Consider the following 11,302-nt stretch of genomic DNA (forward strand, 5'->3'; position numbering starts at 1 on the left):
TGCTGTTGTATGTGATCTGATCGGCATGACAGCTAAATGCTATCAGCGCAACAAATGGGGTATTCTTTTTAACATGAGAGGGGGTGCACCGTTCCTGGAGGTACTGCAATACCAGGTCGATGCGTGGAGTGGACGGAGCAAGCCCCTATTCCATCTCCCAGTTCCAAAAATCAATTTAATATATGGTCCCCGGGTAGGGGACGTATCAGATATTAAACTGATAAGAACAGATACTACACTTGATCTTAGCCAAAAGGCCGAGAAGCGATACCAATGAACTGGCCGAGGTAATGGGGTCATTCTCAGCGATATCACTCTGACTGACGGGTTTGGAACAACATTATAACTTTAAGACCATTCAAGAAACAACAAACAAAAGTATGCTAACCTTAAACGTGTCAATGCCATCAAACTTCAGGAAAATATGTTATTTATAAGAAACGAGGGGCTCGGGAATGCAGCTTCTATGCTCTTCCTGGTCACCTGGTTCGTTCTAGTCCAATCAATGTAACTGCAGGAACGTGCTCTCACCAGAGAGACACTCCACTGCAGGCTTGGCCGATAAGAAATTGTATTCTTCCGGTCTCCTAAATGGGCGTGGTCATCAGCTTGTGATTGGCTGGTTGTCAATGGTATGAAACTTCATTGGCTGACCAGTCTCCTAAGTGGGCGTGGCAGTGGCGACACCGCCGTGGCACAGATACAGGAAGTGACTAGAAGTTGGGGTGTCTGGCTTTGATATCCCATCGTCTTTATCCCATCGTCTTTGCTCTCACTAAAACTTTTAGTAAAAGTAACATTGTAAACAGCGAGCTTGCACGAATAAATGTAGCCTACAATTGGACAGAAACATGGATAACGTTACGGTCTACAACTCCATGAAAAAAAGATCAAGCCTATTGTTATGCGTTATCTTTCTCTGCCACCCCAAAATAGCAAGCGTTTTAGTGTCTGTCTAGATTTATCATTACAATCATCCAGGTAGTAAAATGAAGAATAAAACAATAGAATTAAATACCAGTTAAAACGAATGTTTTACCACTCATCTGAGAGGGAGAGACTTCTTCATTTCTAATTGGTGTTACTAGTCTTCTTATCTTTATTTTGACTCCAGTGGATTTTATTTATATATTTTTTGGGGGGGGGGGGGGGGGGGGGATATTATTGTTTCGGTTCCACTTGTTAGAGATGGGAGCTAGCTAACACAGCAGAGCACGAGGCTAATAAAACAGTAGCCTAACTGACAATAATCATGTTATAACATTAAGCAGTCCTCTTGTGTCGTTACTCGTTAGTAAAATAACTTACCAAAATGTGTGTTCACTTGTTCACCTGGCTTTGGTATAAATAATGTTAATCCACCGACAGACAGCCAGGTGTCCACACGGACGGTCGGACCACGACCACCACGTTTCCCTCCACAGGCGATGATGTGACAGGGTGCCGCCAGCCTGGTAGCTCTTTGTCTGCTGGTATGGAAGTGCTGTCAACCTGGCTAATTAGGCTAACGTTAGCAGTGCGGGTATTAGCATCCAGCAGCATGTCGTCTCGAGCCGGGCCCTCTCCTCACGTAGCATCAGTAGAAGCGCTGTCTTCTTGGCTGCTAACGCTAGTGCTAACATTAGCAGCAGTGCCGCTGGTGCTAGCAGTAGCTGTAGCATCCAATTCATCTCGACGAAGCAGCGCTGTAGCACCGGTAGAAACTACGGCATCACCTTCGACAGGTTTTTTCGTGAACATTTTTGAAATACATGGTATTTGCTGTACCAACGTGGAATCTTTAGCCTCATTTTCCTTCCGTAGCTTAACTTTGCGCCTCCGCTCAGTGCTTTCTTCATGTTGTCTCGTTTTTAATGAACGTCATGTGACGTTTGACATGCGCTTGACCTGTCATTACGGTCATTACGACATTGACGTACCACAACAGTATTTACGACAGTACACAATTTAATCAACATAATGCTGTTTAATCCAATCCGATAATATGATAGATGCATGATTTAATGAGCTAATAGACCCCTTTCACAGTGACCATTTTGTGTCCCAAAGGCAGGATAAACACAGGTGTACCAAAACATTAAATTAGGGTTTCCCAACTTCAGGTCCATTTTGGTGTTCCAGTGCTGGGGCCTAGTGAGTTGGTTCATAGATATTATATTGGTTGGTTGCAGCTGTGTTTATCCTGCCTTTTAGACACAAAATGGCAGCTGTGAAAGGGGTCTATTTACAAAACATTCAAACAATTTCATAATCACACAATACATTTTCAAAATCAAATTTACTGGGGGGGGACGCCCAGAGCATAGGGCCCTCATTCGCTCAGGGCCCTGGACCATGCCCTGGACACTTTCGCACACGGTAATCCGTCTACGCCACCAGGGGGCGCTGAACCTCGTGGTCGGTTATGGTCTGGGCCAGTTGTTCGATGTGGTTGGAGTGGTCTTGACCGTCTTGTGGTCCTAATAATCGATTCAACACGGAGCCTGTATATTTTGTCAAAATATCATCATTCAGGTGCATGGAATTCATACACACTCATACTGTTCCTGTGTGTGTGTGTGTGTGTGTGTGTGTGTGTGTGTGTGTGTGTGTGTGTGTGTGTGTGTGTGTGTGTGTGTGTGTGTGTGTGTGTGTGTGTGTGTGTGTGTGTGTGTGTGTGTGTCGCCCATTCTAGCAGTCGCATGCTTCTATCAAGTGTTGTAAACACGCATATTACCCATTTCCCACACCTGCTGTAGTTATACCAGCAATTAACGGATGGGTGAACCATCGCCCCAAAAGGACGATAGATGGCACTTATTTCACACAATTGGTACAATTCAAGACGTCAGGTTTGGGCAGCCTTATTGTGAAATAAATTTAGAACGAAGCTTCTGAGCAATTCTAAAGTTACACATTTGAATTTCTCATGATAAAAAAAAGAAAATATTTCAGACCAAGATCAAGATCATCCATATCAGACTAGTCTACACCGACCCCTCCCCAAATTCATGCCTCCATATCCATTGTCATGCCTCTTTGGCTATAAATGTACCACATCATATGCCTTTATCATTAAATGCATAAATGTTATGGTTATCTGCACCAGTATAAGACAACATCGACAATCTGCTATAAATCATAGATTGTATAACATACAGCCTAAACACAAACCAACATAAATTGGACTGAATACCTGAGACAAATTTACTTTTGATTATAGACATCATATATTGTACAAACCACAGTGCTAAGGATGTACCCTCACTCCATTCACTTTCAATGTTCTAACAATTTCCATTAAGATAAATATTCTTGATTACAAGCCACTGAATTCATAGTAAATAAGCAATAATCTTGAACAAAGCAGGAAAATGTTTTCATCCTGCAACCTTTTTGTTTCATTTGGGGGGCAGGGGAGAAAGAAAGATGTCTCAACTTAAATAATTATTACAATTTTATTCATTTAACAAAATGCATGCCTAGATACTCAAATAATTACATCATAAAATGGAATGACTGTCAGACAATAAGTGTCAAGACTGGATGAACTATGAGATATTTTTCTATGCATCTTTCAGAAGAAAAAAGCCCTACAAAGACAGAGGCAAACCTAACACATAAGGCAGTGTTAAAAAGGCACAGGTTGCATTTGAATTCTGAGTGGAAAGTTTATGAACTCTCCAAACAATTCATATTCATATGAAATTGAGATGTGCATTAATAGACTAGAGACATGTGGGGGGGGTAGAACATTTTGATATGGTTGGACAGTGAGAAGCTTATCTTCTCCAATGCATATTTGATTGGTCAAAGTAAAATCCATACAGATAAAACAATGCCAAACAGAAGTGGCTGTCAAAACTTGAGTGTCACTTTCATACGATAAACCCATTTCATAATCTTCGGTTGTCAGATGCATATAAAACCAACAGTCCATATTCAAGTCTACTTTTTCAATTGTTTGTACATTTTACAAATATTACAGGATACCTACCTACACGTTCATTTGAATCAAAGTGTTTGAAAGTCAGGCTTATGGAAAACAAGATCAAATAAATCGCATCTTCCCCATAACTGAGCTTTACCATTGCATTACTTCTGTTGTGCCTCTCAAAAGGTTACTGGAGCCGAACAGCAACTTAAGCATAAAAGGCAAAATCCCTTGTCAAAATACAAAGGTAAATAAACATTCTACCTACATTACCATTTTCATACACCAAACTAGTTTTTCTTCTCTGCCGTTTTGTTAAAAGTTGTCTAACCGTTAATGCGTTTTAATGCATCTTCGAAACAATTTCAAGCTACTATTAGAACAACCCGAGAGAAGAAACTAGAATAATGCGAGCTCCTTGTCATGTCTAAGGCTTTCTCTGAATGTTCGTGCTACACACTGCCTGCAGTAGGAATACACAACACCTATCAATGCATTCATCTAAATATATAATGCAACGTTATCACCTGCTGTGGCATCTGGTGTTTTCCTACAATTGGTCAATTTGGCATTCTGCTGCTATGAACTTCCAAATGTCTTTAGATGGCATGAGCTTTTCCCGGACAGCTGAACTCTTCATTTGCACAGTGGACTTACAGTATGTACAACCACAGGATGGGATTAGTGAGTCCTTCTCCAACAAGAGACACAATTTCCACTCAGTCACAGACTGTGGTCTCAGATATTGCACAGCCAAACTCTGGTGACTCAACATTAACCAACATTACATATTATAAAAGTGTGTATAAAAGAAATGAAATCGCAATTGAGGATGCATTTGTGTCTTGTTTGAAGGAAGGAAGCATCTATGACTGATTAAGGAATTTCAAACAACCACTCCCAACTGTGATGCCAGACAGCAGTCAAACACCCACTGAGATTAATCAGTTCATTTAGATCAGGGATTCTTGAACTCTTCCAGGCCCTGGGATCCAGACTGTGTAAATGTAGTCTGGCCTTGCGACCGAGGCTCAATAAAATATAGTAGTAGTAGCACTACTAGTAAGTGGGGACCCCGCAGAAAAGAGGCTGGTGGCCTAATTTGGGTCCTGATACATAAGTCTACTACATAGTTTAAGAAAACAATTATTTAAATCACTAATGGGGTCATTATTAAAACCTGTCGAGGTAGGCCTTGACAGAAACCAGCAAAAAGTAGAATATTCAATATTTATTGAATGTAACGTTTCAACCTTCATCAGAAATGCAATGACGGAAATTGAAATGTTATACATGCAATAAATCTAAAGGGAGTAAGTCTCTACGCAGTGTGTGGACTCTACTTTTTGCCTGTTGCCGATCATGTTTATCCTCCACGTGCAACACTGAAAGGATGTGCGGGCTCTGCCTTTGTCTAGGCCTTGACAGAAAGCCCCACAATCCTCTGCTTCTTGTAGCTCTCAAGGACCAGGATGAGTAAGAACAACAGTTTAATGCTTTGTATTCAGTCCTGATAAAACGAGACATACAATAAGAAGAAGAAGATGAAGAAAAAAACTAAACAAATTAAAACAACCACTTGAGTGGGTGAGGTTGCGTTTTGAGGTTCTTTAACTCCAGACATCCTGTGAGTATCGTCCCTTGGTCATCAGTTTCTTGATGTAATCAGTGGCCTGGGTGCGGGTCATGCTTCCTATTTCCTCTGCAATCTCATAGAAAGCCGTCTGCACATCCTTGGCCATGTTCCTTGCATCCCTACACCAGGAAGAGGAGTTCAATTAGATGTTTGGATCACATTGATGCGATTATCACACACGCACGCACACACACACACACACACAGAGAATGGTTAAATAAAGATATTTAAAACTTGCACAAAACATCAGCTATCAGCAGCTTCAATCCATAAATATTGGCATCAGCCTTCAAACCCCATATCTGTCAAACCGTGTGTCAAACCGCGCGTGCAACACAAGACAATTTAATCATAACATTTTTATGTGACGTTAATCAGAAACTTTAGGCTACATATTTATTATTGCAATATAATTACCCGCATATGTAGATGTGAGCGTTTTCTGCATGGATGAGCTTCCAGAGTTCCTCTTTGTTCTTCCTCAGGAGATGCTGCACGTACACCTTCATTTTGGAGAAAACATTGTATTATGCAGTAACATTCTGCGTGGCACACACACAATATATAACTGTTAAAGGAACACTCAGAGAATTTCAGAGTGTCCCTTTAAATGATTGTGTGGCTTCTGACACCTGCAATCCCCACCTGCTTTTGCCGTGATATAAAATGCATTCTGGTGATGTGTGTGGTGGAACTAAGTATCTACTGGCAACACTAAGAAGGCAGATGGATGATTAAAAAAAAATACAATCATAAATACTTTTTGAGAATAATTTTTCCATAACTCTCCCATAACAATGATATAATGCAGTCACTATAAAACAGATTTGAGTGAGTGAGTGAAATTAAATCAGTGTGAATATGTGCACGCACACACTGGGAAGCTGTCTCCTCCAGCTTGAGTGGACCGCGGCACTCTGACAGGTGCTTGGCCAAGCTAGCTAACTACTGCAATAAAGTGGCTGAATATGGAGTAGTGGCTTTTCAAAAAAGAAAACGTCTGCCAGCTCAAGATGCGGACCAAGAAGAGATAGCCTATTTGAAGGTGGGCCACCTGAAAGTACACCGTCAACTGAAAAACATAAGGTGCCGGTGGTTGCGGAAATCAGAGTTTCTGCGGTACGGATTCACGTGTCTAGGCAAAAAATGAAGTGGAACATCCACAATGTGTTCTAAAGTGCTTGCACACAAAAGCTTGACGGCTGTACATGAGTAAAGCAGTCGTGTCGCATCCTTCACAATGGGTTGTGCTGTCGGATCTTGAATAAAATGTAAAACTGTAATTAAAGCCAAATTGATTCATTTGTAGTATATTTGTGGTCAGTAATCCAAGGTTTGTGTATGTTTGGCAGCTGTCATGTTTGATCGAAACCCCTGGGACAAACAGGGAGCAGTGAACTGTGTGTTTGCAGCAGAGGGTCGGCTCACACTTTCACTGATATAAGTCTGTGTCCCATGTGTAAATACGTGCCGAGCTCCGTGCCGTGCGCGCCTGTGTAAACAGCAGTGTCTATAGAAGGCGAAGCGGGTCACTGCAGTGCATTTCATTTTTGGGGAAGGGGGTCAAAAAGCTTGAGAAGCACTGCTCTGAGGTACAAAGGTGTATCTTAATCACTACTGTAATCGACGTCTGGCTTTAACTCTAAAGGATGCTAGCGGCAGTAGGTAGACAGTCATACCTTTTGCTCCTGGTCTCTGGAGAAAGCAACGCTAAGCTGTGTTAGAACTCCTTTCCTCTCCGCCTCCTCCAGCTCCTCTTGGTAAAGGTAATCTTCGTTCTTATGCCTGCAGCCAAAATACATCACCGTCTCTCCAACCTCCTTTCCTGTGCAAGGAAAAAACATTGCTCATCTTACTTGCTTGTGATGATTGAATTTAGTCATTTCAGTCGGTTGTTTCTGAAAATATAACAAATCATGGCAAAAGAAGTTTTAGAATAGAAAGAAATGTAGACAAAGGCTTGCACACAATGTTTTTATGGGTCTAATTGTTAGAATAGTCCATTACTCCAGACTAATTTCAACCACATCACATCAGTCTGATGATCAATCGCTGATCTGGGATGTTGGAACATATGGCAACACTATATATAGATATCTCAACACTAGTTACATATAAAATGTATCCGTAAATAAACACAATTCGCAAAAATAACCGCATCCTTCATGACAAACGAGGAAACCATGAGGACCATGGTCAAATCTAACAGACTTACAGTAACTGATTACTGGAGTTATTTGTGCTGTGACATGGTAGCCTAAGACAGGACAAAATGTTCCCCCTTATCTTTCCATCCTTCTGCACACAAGGTGGACATCTGGTTGCCATAAGGCCAGAAATACAAGAATACACACACCATGTGAAAACATCTCCTTTATACCTTGCTCTTTGAGCCAGCCTCTCTCCTGGACGAAGCCCATGAATGGAGCGATTCCCGTCCCAGGGCCAATCATGATGACGGGGTTGGTGGCCTTGAATGGGAGGCGGAACTGGGACTTGCGGATGTACATAGGTACGGTGGACTTGTGGCCATTGTCAGTGACCAGTTTATTCTTCAGCCAGTTGGTGGCTACTCCCTTGTTGATGCGGCTGGTCTTGGTCTCATACTCCACCACCACGGCACAGATGTGGATGCTGTTGGAGTGAACCTACAAAAGACAACAGACTTTTTGATACTGGAGTCATGGAATAAACCACTTCCTAACCCACATTCCAAGATCAATATTTACCAGCCATGACAGCGTTGGCTGGTATTGTTTTCACCTTGTGTGTGTGTGTGTGTGTGTGTGTGTGTGTGTGTGTGTGTGTGTGTGTGTGTGTGTGTGTGTGTGTGTGTGTGTGTGTGTGTGTCATCATGGCAAAATGTGGTCCTGGCACACCCATTGTAGTGGGAACTACCACAGAAGTGGTTTTGAGTACTTTGCCAGCTGTTTGTTTGTCTGTCAGTCATAAAACTTTACAGGTGTGTAGTTGTTGACATCAAAATGAAGACAGAGTTCCGAGATCAGTGTGATCCCAGCAAGGGGGGCAGGCCCCTCAACATTGCCCACCCCCCACTTTAGGCCCCTGCACACTTTTTAAAGTCACGGGGCTGGTGTGATCCCATCGCAAGATGGTCTCTCATTTGCATATCGTCGCATGTTACCTTGCGTTCCTTTATCGCAAAATAACTGGGACGTGGAGGCTAAATGACGTCACATCTGTTTTGTTAGCGTTCCATTTGCAGAAAACTTGCGCTGGGAAGTTCACTGTTCATTGGTCAGATCCAGTCGCTAGCCAGGCTAGCCATTGTTAGCAATAACAGCTGATAACATGGCATTTCACGGCATTTTGAGCATACAAACACTGCAGCAACATGTCCACGCAGATAGAAGTTAGGCAGCGCTGTGTGTACAGCTGATTTAGTGAGACACAAACAAAACAGAAGTGCTAAACAACATTACTACAATTATAACTACTGTTGTTGTGCGGCGCAGCCATCTTGGATTTTTGAGGTCGGGGCTGCTGAGGCTCCTACGAGTTTGGAATGGGAAATACCAGCTCTGGTGACGTCACTGTCCCAGCTCATGACCTTTGAAGTCGTAAGATTACCAGTGACGATATGTCATTGCTTAAGTTCTGTCATTTAGTTTTTAGATGTTCATGTATGGTGTTGTCATTAACACTTGAATTAACCTATTATGGATCAATTATGTATAACAAACCCAACAAGCAGATTTTTGTTGACCAGGTATATTTTGCAGAAACAATACTGCATTTAGGATAAGGGGGCACACCGCGGAAACAGTGGTGCAGTAATAGCGCTGTCGCCTCACAGCTAGAAGGTCCTGGGTTCGATTCCCGCCTGGGACGCTGAGGGTGTGTCCCCCCCCCATGTCTTCAGTGCCTACTGCCCAGGTGGGTTTATCTCGTCAAAAGGGCCTTTCTGTGTGGAGTTTGCATGTTCTCCCTGTGCTCCCCTGGGGTTGTGCCTTGATTTGTTTTCTCTACCCTTCTTGGGTGATGAAGTTGAATTACCTTAGAGGAGGAGGCGATGGAGTAGTAGCGGGCCTGGAGGCGAGGCATCAGCTCACACAGGTGATCAATGGGAGGCCTCAAAGAAGGAAGATCCTCCAAGATGGCTAAGATGTTTCTACTGGCCTCCAACACCCAACTCTGGTATAGTGCCTGTTGAGAGGAAGGACAAAGATATGAAATGATCGAGGGGGTAAATCAACAGGCCTCTAAAAAGGTATGGCACATGCAAACCAGGTGCGACCACTGTGCTTTGCATGATCAAAAGTCCTTGTGGCGGTTTCATTGGATGCATTTTGGGGACAATTATCTGATCAAATTCTGAGCTAAAGTTAGCTTCTTGACTATTTTAGATTAGTTCTTACACAGTGACTGTAGTGCTCATTTGAATAATAATTCACTTATCAATGAATGGAGGCAGAAATGGTGCTTGCTTGCCTCATGAAATGCATCTGGTGCGCAACCGCGAGACCTGCTACAGATTTCACAAGGAGAGATCACCTCAAATTTAATTTCAGTCATTATCTAGATCTACTCGCACCCATGGGCAGTCGAACATCATAGGATCACCAAAGACAGAGCAAGGTAGGCCCTGTAGTTCCATCTCAGCCATGTTGTTACAGGCAAAAAGTAAACGGTCCAACAACTTTCTCCAAACAGCTTGTGCTGCATGATCCAAGTGTTTTGTAGAGTGTGGGTCCAAAAGTGTATGTTTTGTTTTCTGAGCCATAAAAGGTGGCCCCATTAAGTTGACTAGAGGCAGAGAAACTACAGAGGAACTACAGGGGCTAACTCAGCTCGCTGTGTGTTTAATAATGATGCTATCAACTGACATGGTGGAGAGTAGATAGAGCACACTTTCATTTGGGGATGAATTATTGCTTTAATAGCGCCACCAATGACCCGTGGCCATTACCGACCTTGCCCTCAGGGGAGGAGGAGGCCATCTTGCGCATATTCTCCTGGTCTTTGGGTTCAGAAGCATACTGCGCCAGCTCGTAGAGGACGTTGGTGCGAGGAGGGTGTGTGATGTCCAGGTAGTGAGTAAGGGCAGTGCGATAGGTGGTGGGGCAAGGGAAAGGGTGCTTCTTATTGGACTCCTCTGAAAAACAAATTGCAGTTTTTCTAGTTTCCGTCATTGTCTTTCACCAACACTTTTATTTCATGGTCAGCTGTTAGCCATAATTGTTACAAATCTTTAAAAAATGCATATAAGGGGCGACTCACAAAATAGACAAATTAAAAGGTATGTGCTTTGTGCACACTTTTATTTTTTCCTCTCAATTCAAATAATTCACTTGTAATCTTACTACTAAGGCCGCCCAGATCTGCGGCGCACAATTGCTCGAGTGACCATTACTGATGGCATGACATCACAATTGCTTGAGTGACATCACTGATGACATCACAATTGCTCAAGTGGCATCACAATAGACTAAAATATATATTTTTTTTAATTTCCTACAATGATTTCAAATATTCTATGGTAAGAAATGTTCATAAGCATGAACAGGAGGTGCCTTAGTTCTCACTTGTGTAATACCAAAGTTCACCAAGTATACCTGATGACTGTCAAGGCCATATTACAGGAGTAATAAATAATTGTTGCCATACAAAGATCAACTTCCCTCATAATGACTTAGCTGATTTTGTAAGACAAAGGCATGAATGAACATGCTGTGAGATGGTTTGAGGGACAAACTAGTAAAGTCTAGGTGCTGTGGGCGTTCAATGCCATA

At 42.5% G+C, this 11,302-nt stretch overlaps 1 protein-coding gene across 1 annotated transcript in view; it reads right to left on the reverse strand.

Moving 5' to 3' along the window:
- Window positions 1-3,438: 3,438 nt before the first annotated feature.
- LOC310776417 (NADPH--cytochrome P450 reductase-like) overlaps window positions 3,439-11,302 on the reverse strand; it is a 27,359-nt gene continuing 19,495 nt past the window's right edge. Inside the window, exons 7-12 of the mRNA XM_083636609.1 lie at window positions 10,484-10,688; window positions 9,567-9,716; window positions 7,930-8,197; window positions 7,229-7,374; window positions 5,967-6,052; window positions 3,439-5,668 (exon numbers count right to left, since the gene is read on the reverse strand). Of these exons, the coding sequence (XP_083492735.1) occupies window positions 5,524-5,668; window positions 5,967-6,052; window positions 7,229-7,374; window positions 7,930-8,197; window positions 9,567-9,716; window positions 10,484-10,688 (1,000 nt within the window). The 3' untranslated portion in view covers window positions 3,439-5,523. The remainder of the gene's footprint in view (window positions 5,669-5,966; window positions 6,053-7,228; window positions 7,375-7,929; window positions 8,198-9,566; window positions 9,717-10,483; window positions 10,689-11,302) is intronic.

Source organism: Poromitra crassiceps (assembly GCF_964638095.1).
Source record: "Poromitra crassiceps genome assembly, chromosome: 5".
Taxonomy (NCBI): Eukaryota; Metazoa; Chordata; class Actinopteri; order Beryciformes; family Melamphaidae; genus Poromitra; species Poromitra crassiceps.